This window comes from Adiantum capillus-veneris, chromosome 13, assembly GCF_014529385.1.
Source record: "Adiantum capillus-veneris isolate H3 chromosome 13, ASM1452938v2, whole genome shotgun sequence".
NCBI lineage: Eukaryota > Viridiplantae > Streptophyta > Polypodiopsida > Polypodiales > Pteridaceae > Adiantum > Adiantum capillus-veneris.
The window spans coordinates 108,815,339-108,836,275 of NC_140943.1; the positions used below are offsets into that span (position 1 = coordinate 108,815,339).

At 48.1% G+C, this 20,937-nt stretch overlaps 1 protein-coding gene across 6 annotated transcripts in view; it reads right to left on the reverse strand.

The window, feature by feature from the left end:
- Positions 1–20,937, reverse strand: part of LOC147444618 (uncharacterized) — a 162,444-nt gene that overhangs the window by 123,757 nt on the left and 17,750 nt on the right. For all 6 annotated transcript variants that reach the window (XM_086527169.1, XM_086527173.1, XM_086527174.1 and 3 more), the window contains exon 2: positions 14,424–14,548. In XM_086527169.1, the coding sequence (XP_086383295.1) occupies positions 14,424–14,548 (125 nt within the window). The remainder of the gene's footprint in view (positions 1–14,423; positions 14,549–20,937) is intronic.

Below are 20,937 nucleotides of genomic sequence, written 5' to 3' on the forward strand. Positions count from 1 at the left end.
CGTATCCCATGACTCTTGAGAGTGGTCCAAAACCCTCTCTGAACAAGCAATGGAAGCGGCCTCGTATCTCGTAGTAGACGAGGCAACGGCATGTGTAGTGCAACTCTGTCTCGGGCTCCATGTCACACAAGGGGCATGTCCTGGCCTCTGCTGGTACTCCGCTGTATCTCCCAGTCTCAATCCGCAACTGGTGAGAAGATGTGCGTAACTGGCCAATAGCACATCGTATCCCATGAGACAAGTGGGTGTCCATGTATCTTGGTCTCGTCACAAAACCATCCTCCGTAAGCTGGAGAAGATGGTCTCTGTAGAAAGCCATCTTCGTGCCCAATTCCTGTGCTAGTTGTATCCATGTCCTCCTGGTGTCTAGCTGGGTCAGGTCTTGGCGGATGAGCTTGGTGATCTCTAACTGTGTAAGAGTGAGAGATGGTGCATCCAATGAGTATTGGAATGGTGGCAGCCTGTCTATGTTGAACCCATGCGTCTGAAACCATGATGCCATCTCCCCATACCAGCATGTTGTATCTCCTTGCATGGCTAACTATCGAGTGGACCCAAGTGCAATGCGAGCATATCTGTCTCTAGGAGGTTCCCATGTGCGGTTTATGAAGGAGACTGATCTGGTGAGCGCCTCAACCACTAGTGGGGGGGCCGCTAGCTCTGCTCGGATAATGGCCCATGGTACTGATGCCTTGGCTCTAATGAGCCGCGAGATCATAGAGACGAGAGGTTTCTCATGTTCCCCCATCCATCTATGCGACCCGGCCTCCCGTGGTGATCCAATGAAGGTCCCCATATCTGAGCTCCATAGAGCAATGCTGAAGCCACCAAAGTCTCAAAGAGCCAGAGCTTCGCCCGGGGCTCCTGAAACTGAACCTGCAAACACATCTTCTCCAATCTACCCAATGCTGCGTGGGCTCTAGTCAGTCTCGTCTCTGCTGCTCTTCTGAGTGAGAATGCAGGTCCGCTAAAAACCACTCCAAGGTAAGTGTAAGCATCTGTGTACTCCACAGTCTCTAGGCCGTATGTGAATGTAGGTGCTGACCTCCTGATCCACTGTGGGGTGGTATTAAACACCATAACCTTGGTTTTACCAAGGTTGACAGACAAACCACTCTCGTGGGCAAACCTATGGAAAGCATCCAATTGACATTGCATTCCCTCTGGAGATTCGGAGATCAACACAATATCACAAGAATATAACAAAAGTGGAATCCATGTCCCTGCCAAGTGTGCACCTCTATCACCATCGCACTCAATGTAGTCAGAAACCTCATCCACATACATACCGAAAAGAGTAGGAGAGAGCGGGCAGCCCTGCTTCACCCCAATAGTGGAGTGAACCGGTGTAGAAAGTCCCTCAGGGGTGCGTACATGCCCTACTACTGATCTGTACAATGCCATGATCCCCCAAATGAGCTCTGTGGGTACTCCCATTTCCTGTAATTTGCGCATCAATCTAGCTCTGGGTACTGTGTCAAAAGCTTTGCGGAAGTCCACAAAGCTACAATAGATCCGTCTCCCATGAGATCTGCCCTCCTCAATGATGGCCCTGAGTGTCAAGATATGGTCAAGAGTAGAGAAGCCTCTCCTGAACCCTGCCTGCCGAGCTGCACGCATTCCTTCCCTCTCTGCCCATCTACTCAGTTGTTGCTCAAGAATGAATGCATACAATCGTGCCAGTGAGTCCTGACTCAAGAATAGCTAGTATAGATCCTGCTCGAGTCAAGCCAAAAAAGCCCTCTTCTTCCGCAGCACCAGGCGCGTCGGAAGTCAATCTATGACTGTCTGTGAGTGACGTCCCCCAAAAGCACCTCCCTCTGAAGTCTAGCTCTAGTCTGGCGGCACTCCTCATCGTACCAACTGTTCTAAGGCATGCTCCCTGATCGACGTCTCTGCTCAAGCTGGGTGTGTGGGTATGCCTCTACTGCTGCATCATGTAATGTCTGTGTCAGTATAGTAGTTAGCTCCTCCAGAGGTCGCCCCGGGTCCTCGGTGCATAGGCGTCTGTAGATCCCATCTATGTATACAGGATCCGTCTCCCGTGTGAAGGTGTAGCGACTAGGGGCTACTACCCGTGGCCTGTGTGCTACACTGAACAGGAAGGAGATGGTCATCGACACAAGAGCATGATCCACTGCCACCCCGACCGATCTGGGCCCAACTGTGAGATCCTGGATACTAGAGATGAGATTCGGTTGTGCCATGACATAGTCCACTATGTTGGCTCCATGTCTGTGTGGGAAGCATGTAAAACCTCCCGTAGCAGGAAATCTATGTAGGCCATTCAAGATGGCCAATCCATGTGCGGTGCCCATGTCTATTAGGTGTCGCCCATACTCAGTATATTCCACATCGTGTGATAGTCTGGACAGGCCCGTCTCTACAACATCTAGCTCTCTAAGCATCTCCTCTGAAGTATCATAAAACACTATCTCGTAAAAGGCAATCTTGCCTTTTCTCCTTGCCGCTCTAATCTCCGGCATTACTTCCTGTATATGAGCGATCTGCGAGAGGGTGAGATCATCCCCGAGAAAGATGCCCGTCTTTTTAAGAGTTGGTCTTTTCTTCAAGAAGGACTTCTTCGCTTCCATGGAGGGAAAACGGAGGATGACTACTCTTTCTTTTGAGGTTTCCCCACTGCTTTCATTTTTCTTTATGTTCTCTCCAGGCTCTTGTGTGCATCGGCTCATGAACCCCCATCAAGGCCATGAGTTCTTTTACCTCTTCGTCCACATTACCTTTGTCTTTAAGACCGCAAATTCTCACATGTAAAGCGCGCACCCATCTTCTTTGCTCCTCCTCTAATGTTTGATTAATGATAGTGGGTGTGGACGTGGGCGTTATCTCCTTGCCTTTTCCTGTCTTGGCCACCTTGATCCATTCCTCGGCTTCATCCGCCTTCTATTGAGTTTTGGTAAGAACATCCACCCAAGAAGTTGTCATGTTGCTCTTCTCTCTCTTTGATGGCCCGCACTTGCTCCTTGATCGTGTTGATTTCTTCGATTGCTGAGGGTTGCAGTTCGCCCTCTTCCAATGTGTTTCTTGATCGTGCTTCGGCGAGATCTTTCTTGAGTGACGCAATCTCTTCATCCTGAGTCGTCACTCGGTCTTCCAGTGTATTTATCTTGCTCTCTTGGATCAGCACGCGTCCTTCGAGCATTTTTATTGTGCCCAAGAGATTGCAGTTCATCTTGGTAATGGTCTCCGTCATTTCCTCTTTGCACTTTTGAATGGCATCCTCTAGGGGGTCGGCTTTATCGTTCAGCTTCCTCATGCTTGATCACCGTCCGAAAAAGAGCCACTAAGCGCAAGTGTGCATCCACACTAGCAGCCGGCGTGGTAGTTGGGCGAGTGGGGGAACGCGAGGAGGTATGGCAAGGGAGGGGCAGCGCAAGGGCGTGACAGGCGGGCGGGGGAGGGGGGGGGGGGGGGGGGGCGTGGGCGGGGCTAGGCAGGTGCGGCGGCAGAAGGGGTGCGGGCAGCTGGGGGAGGGCAAGCAGAGGGTGTGGTAGGCGGGGGGGGGGGGGGGGGGGGGGGGGCGCGCGGGGCGAGACCAGGCTACAGAGGGCAGCACGATAGAGTTGAGAGGGAGAGAGTATGACAGAGTTGAGCGCAGCACGATAGAGTTGAGTGCGAGCAGAGGGCATGGTAGGCCCCGGGGGGGGGGGGGGGGGCGCAAGGCTACAAGGGGCAGCACGGTAGAGCTGAGAGAGAGAGAGAGAGAGAGAGAGAGAGAGAGAGAGAGAGAGAGAGAGAGTAGCAAAAAATTAAAAAGGCTTGCAAAAAATTAAAAAGAGAGAGAGCGCGATAGAGTTGCAAAAAATGAAAGAGCGAGAGAGAGAGAGAGAGAGAGAGAGAGAGAGAGAGAGAGAGAGAGAGAGAGAGAGAGGACGCGCTGCAACGAGCAAGACAGAAATGAAATGAAATGTTATATTAACGTCTTCAAAAGGCCAAAATGACCTATGAGACCAAAAAGTTACAATTGGTGAATCTAATACCATGTCTGAGTACAGAAATTACCAAGTTACAAGGTTACCAAGTTACAAAGAACTAACACTAAACACTAAGACACTAAGGAGAAAGGAAATAAGGGGGGAGGGAAGGGGGGGGGGGGGGGGGGGGGGGGGGGGGGGGGGGGGAGAGGGGGGTTTGTGGGTTCAAATGAAATCTCTCATCGGTCGCTGTCGGATCTCATCAACTTCCTCTCCATGGTCAGAACTCTGGTTGGGCGTCTTGCATGTCGAGCTAGAGTGATCTGTATCTTCTGTTGCAACCTTCGTCGGTAGTGGGAGACCCCCTGAGGTCGTGGACCTCTGGATCTGCCAAGTTCAATGGCTCTGTCAAGCAGTGTACCTCTAGTATGAGTAGGCTGTAATGACTGCTCCGTTTGCTCTCCTCTGTCTGGTGTAAAGAACTCTGTGATTCGTCTCTGAGACTGTGTTTCCCCTGATGTCCTCAGCAAGCTCTCCCTAAGTCTGCGCAGCTCTAGCAGGAACAATCCGAGACACTTCTGATCCTTGTATCTCATGACTCTAGAAAAAGGTCCGAACCCTTCTCTGAACAAGCAGTGGAAGCGTCCGCATATCTCATACTATGCCGGGCAGTGGCATGTGTAGTGCAGTTCTGTCTTTGGCTCTAAGTTACATAGGTGACATATCCTGGCTCCTGTCGGCACCCCTCGGAATCGGCCAATCTCGATCTGGAGCTGATGTGAGGATGTGCGTATCTGTCCAATAGCGCATCTTATCCCATGAGATAAGTGTGTATCCATGTATGGTGGCCTAGTCACAAAGCCGTCCTCCGTGAGTTGGAGAAGATGCTCTCTTTAGAAGGCCATCTTCGTGCCCAACTCCTGTGTCGACTGTATCCATGTGCTCCTGGTATTTAGTTGAATCAGATCCTGACGTATGAGCCCGGTGATTTCTGTCCGTGTGAGAGACAAGGAGGGTGCATCCAAGGAGTATTGAAGCGGAGGTAATCTATCCATATTGAGACCATGCGACCGGAACCATGATGCCATCTGTCTATACCAACATGCTGTATCGCCTTGTAGAGCTAGTTGTCGAGATGACTCCAAGACAAGCCGAGCGTATATGTCTCTGGGGAGATCCCATAAACCGTGCATAAAGGAAACTGATCTCGTCAGTGCCTCCACCACGAGGGGGGGGGGGGGGGGGGGGGGGGGGGGGGGGGCGGCTTAGCTCGGCTCAGATAATCTCATGTGGTACTGAGGCCTTAGCCCGAATCATCCGAGTGATCATAGAGACCAGAGGCCTCTCCATACATCTCCATCCATCTGTATTACCAGATCTCCCATGGTGGTCTACTGAGGGTCCCCATACCTGAACTCCATAGAGCATATCTGGAGTCACTAGAGTGTCGAAGAGCCATAGGTTTGTTCGCGGTTCCTGAAACTGTAACCTGCGAACACATCCTCTCCAATCCTCCCAAAGCTGCATGTGCTCTCGTCAGTCTAGTCTCTGATGCTCTCTTTAGTGAAAACACCGGTCCACTGAATACTACCACAAGATAGGTATATGCATCTGTGTACTCCAGTCTCCTGGCCATACATAAATGTGGGTGCCGACCTCCTGACCCACTGTGGTGTGGTGTTGAACACCATAACCTTGGTTTTTCCCAGATTGATCGACAATCCACTGTCACGAGCAAATGTATGCAGAGCATCCAAATGACGCTGCATCCCCTCTGGGGAGTCTGAAATCAGTACAATATCATCAGCATATAGTAACAGCGGAATCCATATCCCTGCTAGCTGAGCCCCCCTGTCTCCCTGCCGCTCTACATAGTCTGAAAACTCATCCACATACATCCCAAAAAGAGTCGGGGATAGTGGGCATCCCTGCTTTACTCCAATAGTGGAGCGGACCATGTCAGGCATTCCCTCAGTGGTGCATACCCGTCCCATCACTGTCCTGTATAGAGCCAGAATACCCCATATCAGCTTTGTAGGCACACCCATGTCCTGTAGTCTGTGTATAAGTCTAGCTCTCGGCACTGTGTCAAAAGCTTTGCGAAAATCCACAAAGCTACAATAGATTCTCTTGCCATGGTGTCTACCCTTCTCAATAATAGCTCTGAGTGTCAGAATCTGGTCAAGAGTGGAGAAACCTCTCCTGAAACCTACTTGCCCCGGTGCTCTTATTCCCTCTCGCTCTGCCCATCTACTCAGCTCCTGCTCAAGGACGGATGCATACAACCTAGCTAATGTGTGGCCAACCATGATGGTGCGATAATTCGCGGGAATCATGGGATCTCCTGACTTGAAAATAGGCACAATCGTGGACATACTCCAAGTCTCAGGGAAGCCTTCATACATGGCTCGATTAAACATCATAGCCAGGAGCTCTGCAAGCATATCCCTGGCATGGATGAAGTGCTCTGTTACCAGACCATCATGATCATGCGCTCTCCTTACCCTCTCGGCAGTAAAGAAAGAACATGTCTTTGGGCATGTCTCTAGTGGGTCCGGCAGAGGTGGTTGCCCTGATGCTGTGTAGAGAGATGTGGCATATTCCCCCCATGTCTCGGTGGAGGTGACCGCGGGTGGTGGTGAATGCTCGTGGAATAGCCTCCATGCTTCGCCTGAGTCCTGACTTATAAATAGCTGATATAGATCCCGCTCTAGCTGAGATAGATAGGCCCTTTTCTTTCGTCGCACTAGGCGGCGAAAGATAATCCGTGACTGTCGATGTGTGGTAATACCCGTGAGCACTTCCCTCTGTAGTTTGATCCTCGTCTCTTTGCACTCCTCATTATACCAACTGTTCTGGGGCATGTTCCCAGATCGTCTCTGTGTGGGCTGGCTGTGGGGGTATGCCTTTGATGCTGCATCATGGAGCGTCTCTATCAAAATCTGAGTAAGTTCATCTAGTGGCCGTCCCAACTCCAAGGTGCATAGCTGCATGTATATCTCATCCATGTACACAGAATCCGTCTCCCTCATGAAGGTATACCAAGTGTGTATGGGGACCCCACCTAATGGAGCTATGCTGAACTGAAAGGTCAGGGTGAAAGACACGATAGCATGATCAACTGCTACTCCAACTGGCCTAGTGCCCACCATGAAATCCTGAAAGAATGGGATGAGACCTGGCTGGGCCATAACATAATCCACTGTGCTTGCACCATGTCGGTGTGGAAAGCAAGTAAAACCTCCAGCTGTTGAAAATCTTTGTACGCCATTCAAAATGGCCAATCTGTGTGCGGTTCCCATATCTATCAAGTATCTACCATACTCAGTGTATTCCTCATCTTGTGATAGTCTGGATAGACCCATCTCTGTGACGTCCAGCTCCCTGAGCATCTCTTCGGAAGTATCATAAAATATTGTCTGGTGGTGGGAAGTCCTAGCATTGAAATCCCCTAGTATGATAATGTCACCATCCTTGGAAAACTCCCATATGTCATTATCCAAAATAGCAAAGGGGGATTGTCCTCTAGGTGATGCATATACTGACGTACTGGGAGGAAAGTAACAAATAGCAATGTAGAGGTATCTGCCTGTCTCTGCCCTAAGCCTCACCCACATGTACCTAGCCTGTTCATCCTTGCGTGCTATATATATCATTGGCTGCAGTTCCTCCCGGAATAGAACTCCCACTCCCCCTAAGCCCCGTCCTCGATGCTCCGATCTGGTCTCTTGTCTGTGCAGGCTGTCTCCCATCTATATCCGCTCACCTGTGGCATGGATTGTCTCGGTGCTTGATGCATCTCAGAGTAGAAAATGATGTTTGTCCCCATAAAGCTATCCTCAAAGGCCCCTACATCAAGACGGAGTGACCCGTTACAATTCCAGGTGGCCATCTTTCCTCCAACTGTCATGATTCACAGATGGTCCCCAAACCTGGACCCCATAAAGCATAGCTGAAGCAACCAAAGTATCAAAGAGCCATAGCTTTGTTCGTGGTTCTTGAAACTGAACCTGCAAACACATCCTCTCTAGCCCTCCCAATGCCGCATAGGCTCTGGACAATCTAGTCTCTGCTGCTCTCCTCAGAGTAAACCTCGGTCCTATGAATACCACCCCCAGATATGTATATTCATCTGTGTACTCCATAGTGTCCTGGCCATATACGAGTGTAGGTGCCGATCTCTTGACCCACTGTGGTGTGGTGTTAAAACACCATAACCTTGGTTTTACCAAGGTTCACAGACAGTCCACTATCCTCTGCAAAGTTGTGCAATGCATCCAACTGTCTCTGCATGCCCTCTGGCGACTCTGATATCAACACAATATCATCAGCATATAATAATAAAGGGATCCATGTCCCTGCTAGCTGAGCGCCTTTGTCACCCTCTCTGTCGATGTAGTCAGAGACCTCATCTACATACATACCAAAAAGTGTAGGGGACAAAGGACACCCCTGTTTCACTCCAATAGTGGAATGAACAATGTCAGAAATCCCCTCAAGAGTGTGTAGCCGGCCAGCCACTGAGCCGTATAAAGCCATGATCCCCCATATGATCTCTGTGGGTACTCCCAACTTCAGTAGCCTGTGCATCAATCTGGCCCTCGGCACTGTGTCAAATGCTTTGCGGAAGTCCACAAAGCAACAATACATCCGTCTCCCATGTGCCCGACCCTCCTCAATAATAGCTCTGAGTGTAAGAATATGGTCCAAAGTGGAGAAACCCCAGCCTATCCTGCTGCTCTTATGCCCTCATTTTCTGCCCATTTACTCGGTTGCTATTCAAGAATGGATGCATATAACCGTGCCAATGTGTGCCCTATCATAATAGTACGGTAGTTCCCTGGCACCGTGGGGTCCCCTGCCTTGAAGAGAGGTACAATAGTAGATTATCTCCAGGACTCGGGTAGTCCCTCACACATGACACGGTTAAACAACCGCGCAAGAATCTCTGACAATAAATCTCTAGCATGTATCAAGTGCTCTGCGACCAAACCATCATGATCATATGCTCTCCTAGTCCTCATCCTGTCGATGGCGTTCTTTACCATCTCACTGGTAAAGAAGGTACTAGTGGCTAGACATGGCTCTAGAGGGTCTGGTAATAGTGGTTGCCAAGGTACTGTATATAATGATGTTGCATACTGACCCCAAATCTCGGGAGAGGTAATCACTGGAGGAGGTGAGTGCTCATGGAAGAGACGCCAGGCCTCACCTGAATCTCGACTCAAAAAGAGCTGATACAAATCACGTTCCATCTGGGCTAAAAAGGCCCGCTTCTTCCGTCGCACTAAACGCCGAAGGGCAATCCGAGACTGTCTATATGTAATGACTCCAAGTATAAGCTCGCTCTAAATCTAAACTCTCATCTCTCTGCACTCCTCATCATACCAACTATTCTGAGGCATGTTCCCAGAACGTCTTCTCTGATCTGGTTGAGTGTGTGGGTATGCCTCTGCTGCTGCCCCATGCAAGATCTCCGTCAATAAAGTGGTGATCTCCTCCACTGTATATACAGGCTCGGCTGCCCACATCCGTCTGTAAATCTCTTCCACATAAAGTGAATCCGTCTCTCGTGTAAAAGTATACCATGTGTGTGCAATCCTCCGTGGTGGTGTCTGAGAGGCACTATACTGGAAAGAAACTGAAAAAGTCAAGAGAGCATGGTCCACTGCTACTCCAACAAGCCTAGGACCCACGCTCAGATCCTGAATATTAGAGATGAAGCTCGGTCAAGTCATGACATAGTCCACTGTACTGGCCCCATGTCCATGTGGAAAGCATGTGAATCCCCCCAGTCGAAGGAAAAATCTCTAGACCATTAAGTATGGCCAGACCATGCGTAGTCGTCATCTCCATGAGATATCTCCCATACTCTGTGTGCTCTCTATCCTGTGAGTGTCTATCAAGCCCCATCTCCGATATATCCATCTCTCTAAGCATCTCCTCCGAGGTATCATAAAATACCGTTTGGAAGTTGGCCGTCCTCGCATTAAAGTCTCCCAAGAGAATGATATCTCCATCTCTAGAGAACTCCCATATGTCATCATCAAGTATAGAGAAAGGGGATTGCCCTCTAGGTGAGGTATAGACTGATGTGCTAGGGGAAAGTAACATATAGCAATGTATAAGAATCTGTCTGTCTCAGCTCTCAGTCTCACCCACATGTATCTCGCCTGGTCATCTCTCAGGACAATCTGTAATAGCAGCTGCAACCCCTCCTTGAATAAGACTGCTACCCCTCCTGAACCTCGATTCCCATGCTGGGATCTAGCGTCTGGCCGACAAGCTGTCTCCCATAAATAACCAGTCACACTTGGCATCAACTGTCCAAATTCTGATGTGTCTCTGAGTAAAAGACAATATACATATATACATTCTGATGTGTCTCTGAGTAAAAGACAATGTCTCTATCTCTGAAGCTATCCTCAAAGGCACCCATATCCAGCCTATATGATCCATTACAATTCCATGCCGCCATCCGGAGTGTGGTCCCATATGTCTCGCACCGTCATGCTGTGCGTTTTTCCAAAACCACTACTTTCCCTCCTCTATAAAAGGCAATTTTTCCCTTCTCCCTTGCTGCCTTGATCTCCGGCATCAACTCTTGCATATGTACTATTTGTGCTAAAGTAAGGTCATCCTCCATAAATATTCCAGTTTTCTTAAGTGCTGGTCTATTCTTCAAGAATTCCTTCCTTGTTTCCAAAGTCGGGAAACGCAAAATAAGTGGTCTCTCTTTGACGTTTCCCTTCTCATCCACTCCCTTCTTTCCTACTCTCCAAGCATCTGTGTGAGGTTCCGGGATGTCCATGCGCTGCAAGAGTTCCTTCACTTTGTCTTCTACATTTTCGGTGTCTTTGATACCAGTAATACGCACATGGAGGGCTCTAGTCCTCCTCTTCTGTTCCTCCTCAATGGTCATATTGATGATGGTAGAAGTCTGTGCGGCTTCTGGCATCCGGGCCTTCCCTTTCTTTGCACCTTCAATCCATTTTTCTGCTTCGTCGACTTTCTCCGTGTTTTAAAAAGGCGCTCCGCCCATGAGGAAGCCTCTTTCGAGTTTTGTTCTTCCCCTTCGTCAGGAATCAACGAGCGTCCTGCCAGCTATGTCGCCATAGCTGCTGCTCTTGATGTGAACGCTTGCTAACAAAAAACGGCTGGCTTCTGCGAGCGAAGAAACGCTTCACGCTTCAGAAGGAAAAATGACGTTCTCTTCCTGATGTAAGCGAAGGGCGTGCTTGCAAAGCATGTGAAATTGTGAATGTGATTCTAGTTTCGTTTGCGAGAAAGGCGAGGCTTTCTTTAACTGGATACGACTGAGAGTTAGCAGACACGTGAGTCGACGAGGATGCTTTCACATGAGGTCCAAGGGGGAAGGTATCTTCCGCAAAGAGAAGCAAAGCTTCTACTGTGTCAACGATGGCGAGAGTGAGGGGCAGAGAGACACAGAGAGGGTAAGGTGGGACCTGCAGAGCGGGGTCAGGAGTGTCGTGTCGGCTTCTGTTTTGATTGCTTCAAGGGCAGCACGGTAGAGTTGAGAGAGAGAGTGAGAGGGCCACGACCTGCTCTCCTGTATTCTGCTCTGTGTGCGTGCCCAACGGGATGCTCTGTCTATTCACGAGCAGCACCCTAGTGGGTTCGCATTCCCTCCTGTGCTTTATTATGCTCTGTGTGCGTGCCCAACGGGATGCTCTGTCTATTCACGAGCAGCACCCTAGAGAGAGAGAGAGAGAGAGAGAGAGAGAGAGAGAGAGAGAGAGAGAGAGAAAGAAAGAAAGAAAGAAAGATTTTTAACGTCTATGTCAGGCCGAAATCGGCCTATGAGACAAATCAAATGTACATGGTGTGTATGTCATCCGTCTATCGGAAAGACAAATGAAACAAAAACTGATACAAAACTGAACTGAGTGTAGGTAGTGGGGTATCTGAGGAGGGATGGAGCTCTATCTCTAGGGGTATATGCATGTCTATATGCTCAAGGTAGTACAATCATGAGAATGCATCAAGCTATCTAGCTCCATCCTGTACTAATGGGGGGATGTAAGATGTGGTACATGGGCGGGTCTGGTGCCAAGGCTGCCCGGATGAAAGCTGTCGGGTCGGCCCTCATCCGGGCCACTCGCTCCTCAGTGGCACGGCGCTCCCGGGCTTGGATCTCCTCGATCTGTCGATGGTGGGAGCTCGCGCCCCTGTAGCCTGTGACTCGTGGTCGTCGTCTAGCTCGGCTCACCTCCGCCTGTGGGAGTGTCACTCCCCTCTGAGTGTCTGGTGGGGGAGGGGCGGTAATCCTCTGAAAGAAGTCTGTGAGCTGCGACTGTCTCCCCTCTGTCTGTGTAGCTGTGTGTGGCTGTAGTAGTGTGTCCCGATGGCTCTGTATCTCTAGTAAGAACCGTCCGAGCTGTCTCTGATCTCGAGAGTCCATGATCTCTCGGAGAGTGGGCTGTCCTCTGAATAGGGCCTCATACCTGCCTCTGATCTCAGTGTATGCTCTGCATCTACATACAAAGTGCTCCTCACTCTCCACCTCCTATGTGCAGGCTCTGCAGACGCGCTCCTCCCTGGGAACACCAGTATGTCTCCCGATCTCAATCTCTAACCTGTGTGAAGCCACTCTCAGCTGACCAATCGCCACCCGTGAGCTATGTGGCATATATGTGTCCATGTAGCGTGGTCTCTGTATGAACCCCCCGGACAATATGGTGAGAAACTGGTCTCTGTAATCTGACATCCTCGTCCCCAAGCCAGGTGACTCCCAGACTCTCCTAGTGTCATGAGAGGAGAGAGAGAACCACAAAACGCAAACAGTATGCTACTCTGCAAAAGATACAATGTGTCATGAGAGGAGGAGGCAAGCGTCCCAATACAGGGATAACCCCCACATGCTCGATTCACTCCCAAAACTGTCCCAAGACCCATATATGGGGGGCACCCTATAAAAATGCCACATCATGAAAATAGGCCTATCTGTCCTAGCTAGCACTGGCACTAGCACAGTGAGGCCACCTACAGATGTGATAGGGGAAAACTGCAAAAACTAGAGACTCTGACCCAAGAAAACATAGGAAATAGGGTCCCACCTCATGCAAGCCTATCAGGTGGCCACATACATGGATTGTCTTTTGGAAAAGGTACGTCTACCTCAGATACGGCAAAGCATAGCCACAAAACAGCCCACACTCCTTAATCTACTCCTAGGAGATATTGTAGCCACCATTGTACAGAAGATGAAACTCTTAACAATCCTGGCACCGGACCGGAAGAGAGAAGAAGATGAAGAGCCGAGCCCGCAAAGGTGCACCACAATCTCAGCAAAGTTTCCGTTGAGACGCGTCGTGACTTTTGGCCAGATCTGCGTCATAAATTGTGGGCTGGTGACATGGCAGCAGGGCGTCAGTTTTTGAAGCTTTTTGGGTAAGAGTTTAAGAGCAATTGAATCTTAGAACTGTTGGAGCACAAGCTTTTGAACCAATTGTTTTTAGGGCTTTGGATTGTGGAAAAGCAAGGGGCAAAGGGCCTATAAATTAGTGGCCTTGGGGGAGTTATTCTTGGACTTGTGCAGTTGAAGAGCGTGGATAAGTGCACCTCTCAGCATTTGTATCAAAGAAGATCAATAATAAAGAAATACCGTAAGAAGGGGCCAGTGCATCTAGTGGTGAATATCTATGAAGAATTTCATTGCTCTACAAATTTTCACAACAGCATGTAATACACTAGCTTGTTTGTATGCAGGACCTAGTTTTGCAAAAAAAAATTACTTGCACGAGTCAGAATTAAGGGCTATGCAAGAGGAGGATGATACGGATGTATTTCTTGCGGAGATTAAAGATCCCAATACTTCGCTACCATTACTGACATTATAACACCATTTCCACCTCTAATGAGTGGTTCCTCTCAGAAAAAAATAAGAAAAACCAAAAGAGGGTTCTTTGAAAATTCCTCACGAGTTCAAAATGATCTATGAGACCAAAACTTACAAACAAAACCTGCCAGGTGTGAACTGTCAATGCGGGAGTACAGAAGAGTAAAAGGTCCTAAAACCGACCTAGAATCATGAGTTCCGAGTAAGAAATGAGATCAAAAGTTACAACAAAACCTGCCATGTGTGAAGTGACTATAAAAATGTCTAGGGTAGAAAATCCTAACATACAACCTAGAAATCATGAGTGAAAATATAATATCCCATACAAGGAGGAGCACTACAAACAGACAAGCTATCAACGATGAATACGGAAGGAACTCTCATTTGGTTAACTAGTTTACATTAAACAATGGAAATTGTCAGAATCTATACACTCACCCGAACCAAGCAAAGAAAAAATATTTATGATTAATTTCATTGTTAATTTGACATTTTAATATTCAATATTTGTCACTTATAATGTGCAGTTGTCAGAATCTATACACTCACCCGAACCAAGCAAAGAAAAACTACCCATGATTAATTTCATTGTTAATTTGACATTTTAATATTCAATATTTGTCACTTACAATGTGCCAATTGCCAACAAGCCTTGTGCAGGGTCAAAAGCTAGTCTAGACGATGTCCTTGGGATTCCGTGATGTGATGCAGGACCCAAATGCATGTGCATGCGGACCTGCTCCAAATCTCCATCCTGCCATTTTAAATCGCAATATTATAACATCAGCTGTAGCCATTAACAACAGTGCAAAGCATGAGTAATCAGACACCACATCTTTCTCACGTCAAAAAGACAACCTTAAAGATTAAGACATTTGCTACAGACCTTCCTTGATATATATAGACAACGGTGCGCTCAACAACAGCCATTAAGGTTTCCAGCTTAATATCTCAGCACTTTCCTTTCTGTATGTTGCAATCTTTAGTTCTTAACTCGTGACAATACGGAATTGTTTGGATAACTATGCCTCATACAGCTCGCTGCTGCTGCTGCTGCTGCCGCTCGCCCCCTCGCAACTGCACCTGTCGCCATCGCTAGCTCCCCCCCCCCCCGGGCTCATTTCGTTCTGCCGTTCTCTCCCCAAAGTTTTCCTTTCAATTGGCTCTGGCAGTGCTGGTTCTTGACAGTGCTAGTCAGGGTCCTTTTGCAGAAAAATTACTTTACCCACTCCTTTTCAGCCATAGCAGCAGACACAGATGGAGGCTCAAGCTCCGCCACAGAGGGACTCTGATGAAGTCCCCTCACCCAACCCCGCTAAGCCCACCATTCGACTTGCTCTCTCACCGACAGAGCAAGCGAGCCTAGCCGCAGAGGTGGACCGCCTTCAGGCGACTTCCAAGGTGGAAAGGTACGTAGTGTACAGTACGGTTTAGGTACGTGCGGAATGTACTTCCGTACTGAACCAACCTTTAGGTACGTGATAGGTACGTACCATTTGTAAAAAAAGACAATTACACTAAATTTAAGTTCACAAGCCTTTCAAAATTCAGCCTCATTAACAATGCAATGCTTAAAATGAACATATTGATCATAAAACTTAATGACTCAAGACTCAATACTCAATGAGAAAACCAATGACCATAAATCATAAAACCAAATAACAACTACAAACATCATGTCCATGGCATTAGCCAGAAGTCGGCATATACCATACAAACTGAATCAAGATCCAAAACAAAGTACTGTGAAATACTACAATGCCATAATAACAATAAAAGTCTGCTGCAGCCTGTCCTCCAAAGCATGCAGTCACCAGTGTGCACTAAGACGTGCGGCCTCAAAAGTCTGTGTCAGATGCGGAAGATGAATCGTCGATAGAGAGCAAGCCCCCATCATCAAGGACATTGCCCTCCTCATCAAACTCGGGGTCAGGCTCAGCATATGGAAACTCTGGTACAAGCACCTTTGCACCACAAGCTATGTTGTACTCAATAAGAAAGATATTGAAAGATATGTTGCACTCAATAAGAGTGCGACATATCTCCATCTCTGCCACCCTTTGACGCTCTTTCACCCAAGCCTGAGAAGAGATGCGACTAGGCAAAGTGGTCTGCGTTGGTGTTTCAGATGTACCTTTTTCACGTGGCAAGGAATCCTCACCTTCACCACCAACACGTGCTCTCTTCTTAGAAGTAGAGGGTTGCATGGAGGCCGAACCTCCTCCAACCTCTGTCTCCGCACCTAAAGACTCCAGCTCTCCAACAAAAGCATCATGTAAAGCATCCTGTGTGCTGGGAGCACCTCTCAAAGCAGGAGCACCAACAGGAAAATACTCTTGAATAAGCTGCTCCCTCAAAGGTGGTGGTATTTTCTCACATGCACCAATCTGATCAGTGCACCCGATGCCCGTCAAGTGCTTTTTGACTCGCGTAATAGTGCTGGTGTATTGGTCCCCACAATACTTGCATTGCCATAAGCGTGTGCCAGAACCTTGCTGAGAAGTGGTCGTGATGATGCTCAAAACATTGGTCTGGAGCGACCAGTTGGGGTTGGTTTTACGCGGTATAATGAATCCTACACATTGCAAATGCAAAAGAGTGCACACACGAGGAGTACGAAGTGCGAGAAGAGTACGGAGTGCATGGTGGCAGAAGCAGTACCTTTTCACGCGCATAGCTCGGCTCTGCAGGACTCTGTGCACTGCTCTGCAGACTTCTCTGTAACAGAACAGAGACTCTTTTGCTACAGTGGTCAATTAAAAAAGCCTAAGGCTTCCCCCCCTTCACACTAATAAGCCCATCTGAAAGCACTCCCTAGCGGAATTTGTCCGAGCAGAAAACGCCCCAAAAAAAAAAATTTATGCCGTACGGTACGTACTGTACAGTACGGAATGGTACCGTACGTACGTACGGATTCTACCCTGGCGACTTCCGTCATCTGCAAGATTGTCACGATTGTGACTTGTTACACTCTTCTTGATTCATTACAGATGCAGATGCGAAGTGTGGCTGTCCGGGAGGACTCTTGTTCTCGAACGGTCAAAACCCTTCGCCCAAAAGTCATACCTCTTCACCAACAGCCACACTCCTTCGACGACCAATCATGTCCCTTCGACCAATGGTTGCGGCCCTTCATTGAATGGATGTGTCCATTTGCCTAAAGACATGTCTATTCACCTAAAGGATGTGTCTCTTCGTGAAGGGTCCTACCTTTTCGTATGTACCTGTTCATCTCCTATATAAGGAGCCCTTGTATCACACTTTGAATCAATCAAACACAGAGTCTTCTGAGTCTTGTTTCTGAGTTCAATTCAAGTTTCTTAAGTCTTAATCATGAGTTTAAGTACTTAATTAAGGATTAGCACCTAGAATCCTTACAGTGGTATCAGAGCAAATTTTTTCCCGGGACCTGAAGTTTGTGAGCCTCTCACCCTCGCCGCTACCCTCTTCCCCCCCCCCCTTCCCGGAGTTGCATGGAAGCAGAAGAAAGATGGACAATATACAACCCAGCATGAGGCAACCTTCTCTTCTAAATAAATAAAGTCAAGCAGAAGACAGAAGACAGAGATGGGTGTTGCGGCATACCGGCTGCACTCCTGGAGTAAGCCTCTCCAACAGGAGGTGCCTCTTCGCGTGGATGAGTTGCGTCTTTTCCCATGAAGAGTCGCACCCCCCCCTTGCGCATCTGACGCGAGCATGTGCATCTTGGCCGTCCCTTCACCCGGCATCACATGCGCTGCAGCCCGCGCTAGCAGCATTCGGCATTTTTTTCTACGCAACGTATCAATTTCACTTACTAGCGCTGGAGTATATTTTTACATTACCACCCATTAAAATTTTAAGGGGTTTGGCCGGCCGCCCAAAAAGTTCAAGTGGGCACCCTCTTGGTACCAAACATTAAAAAAAATACTCCATGACTAGCCAGCGAAATGAAGAAAACGAACCAGCGTATGAATTTGGTGCCGCAGCCTCTTTTGCCAACTTTGAGCGCTGCACAGTCTGGCCATCCATCACCTGGTGCGCGCGCGGGATTTTTCACCATCATGGCCGACAATGCCTTCGATGTTCCAATCTCTTTTCTCTCGTACGTAGACGAGGTTCCCGAAGATATCTTGCCGGAACTCCTGTTCACGAAGTGATCGTTATACCAGATACCCCGGAACCAGAACCCGCATACGAGCAGGAACTAATTATCATTCCGGATTCCCTATCTCCAGAACCCGCACCAGTCCCAGAAGAGATACCGGTTCTTGAACCCGTTCCAGCACCCGAACTTGCTCTTGTTCTTGTACTACAGCCAACAGTTTTGCCACAGAATTATCTGGTATATGTTACCCATCGACACGCCTCTCAATTACAAGTCTGGGTGGTGTGGCACATAATTGTTACGTGTGAACCTCTTCATTTGCCACATTTCGAGCACATTCTTGAACGGTACCCTCACTTGGCCTATTCTTTGACGGAGTGTCGAGTGGATATAGTGAACGAAATCATCTCACAGCGGCCTCTAGTTCGGGTTCACACGGAGTTGCATCTTCCGGACTATACCCCTTTGACCCTAGATGACACGCCTCCTATCAACGAGGTGGAAGATATAGAGGATTCGGACCTTGGGACAGATTTTTTGGAGGAGTTCGATGCAACATCAGCAACAGCTTCGCCTTTTTACGGCAACCACACCTCTCCAGCCTCTCCGAGATATTCCCTCTGAGCTGTCAGAATGTCAGAGACAGGCAGTGCTCTTGTTCCACCCGACGATCCGATAGCCATCCTCAGAGAGGAGATGTCTATCCTCCAGGAGGCCCTTTCCAGTGGTCTTGCATCGATGGCAGCCCGTTTGAATGTCTTACGGGCATTTTCTTCTTCAAGGACACAGCCAGCTACACATTTAGTTTCCTCTAGCAGAGTCAGTTCCTGAGCAAGTCGAATCTCCAAAACCAGAGGTAGACAATCCAAAATTAAAGTGCCTTTTTAAAATAAAAAACACAACACAGAAAAAGAAAATTGATGCAAAGTTGCCCCATACAACGGTCGCCGCAATAAGCACGTGCTGGACCATTGGCTTTTCAAGATGGATGTTTCTTTTGCAAACACCGATCTCATGGAAAGTAAGAAGGTTGCTTTGGCAAGTTCCCTGCTAAAGGATACTGCATTCCTTTGGTGGCATCGACGAGTTAAAGATGGAAAAGTCACCGCTACTTGGGACAAATCCCGGCACGTTCTTTGCAAGGCTTTTGAGCCTGCAAATGCAGATTTTCACGCCCGGTCTTCTCTCCGCCGCCTGAGCCAAACAGGTTCCTTGGCCGCGTACATCTCGGAGTTTCACAAACTAACTCTTGAGATGGAGACCTCAGTCCTTCCAACAAACTCCACAGTTTTGTTGACTGACTTGAGCCTTCCCTGCGAGATGATGTCCATAAATTTAACACTGCCACACTGGATGCTGCAAATACTTATGTTGAGCGTCTCGACGATAATCAGCGTCCATTCAAAAGCTTCCTTTCTGGCGATCGAGCTTCCAATTCTGCAGGCACAGCGTAATCATCAAGGACAAGGTGGTCAGGATCAGCGTTCTTTCTCAGGACGACAATCTTCGAGACAGTACTCTGCTGGACAAAATTCTTTTCGACCCCAATCTTCTCGACAAGCAGCCACTTCCAGAACCTCCTCTTCTACAAATAATCAGAATCGACGACACAATCGTCCCAGTCATAGAAAGAATGGTCGTCGTGATTTTCGACAGGATACTTCTTCTGGGCAGCAAGCCTCTTTAACGGCTCCTTCAACCTCCCACTCCAGCCGTCTAGGATTATGCACAATTTGCAATGGACCGCACAGGTGGTATGAATGCCCCAAGAAGCCAAACCCTTGAAATCCTCGCCAGAATTCTCACATGGAGACCACAATTCCAGAACCTATCCACAGTCAACCTCCTATCCCAGACAAAGGCAAGCAAACAGCACGTTGTGTTCGAGTTTCTAAGCTGGTGAGTGCCTTAATGTTGAATGCTCGAAATCATGTCACTGCTCCAGTGGATCTTTCGAACCAGGTTCTTAGCCTCCTTGGCTTTGTTGGCAAGCAGCCAATCAATGTTCTTGTGGATAATGGGTGTTCTACTAATTTTGTCAGCACATCTTTAATTACTAAACTTCGCCTTCAAACACAACCTAGTGAGATGGCTTACTAAGTAGAACTTGCTGATGGTTCCTTCCTCGAGTGCAACAAAAGGATTGAAAAGCTGGATTTTCAGATTCAGGACTACAAGGATCAGCTTGGTTTTTCAGTTATACCCTTGTCACATTACGACTTGATCCTTGGCCAATCTTGGTTATTTCAGTATGATCCAATAATCACTTTCAGAGATCACTCAATTTGGCTCTTTCACAAGCAACAGGAAATAGAGCTTCGTGGTCTTTTCAATTCCACCCCCATTATATTGGTTTCTGCTTTACAAGTCAAACGGCTGGTTCGGAAACGTGATTGTGCTACTGCCTTAATCATGTTGCGAGATGCCAAACCCGGTGCAGAAGAAGAAGTAAAATCCTCCTCAAGCATTGCTTATTTACAACAACCCTTCTTTCAACCCCATGTGGAACTGTTTCCCGACGAGCTACCAACAACGTTGCCTCCTAGTCGTCCAGTGGATCATCCCATAGATTTGATCCCCAGCCAACCTCGACCAATTCAAGCACCTTATCGAGTTTCATACTCAAAATCTCGAGAGATACAGCGACAGCTAGAAGATTTGTTGGATAAAGGTCATATTCACCTAAGCAAAAGTCCCTTTGGAGCTCCTGTCCTATTGGTCAAAAAGAAAGATGGGTCTATGCGTCTTTGCATCGACTATCGTGCTTTGAATAAGTTGACAATTAAAAACAAGTTTCCCCTGCCTCGCATTGACGAGTTATTTGATCAGTTATTGGGAGCGAAGATCTACTCCAAAATTGATCTAAAGTCAGGGTATCACCAAATTCGCATTCGCAAATGTAATGAATATAAGACAGCTTTTCGCACAAAGTATGGTCACTATGAATTTATGGTATTACCATTCGGGTTAACCAATGCCCCGGCCTCTTTCATGACACTGATGAACAAAATCTTCGGACCTTACTTCGACAAGTTCGTGATCGTATATTTGGATGA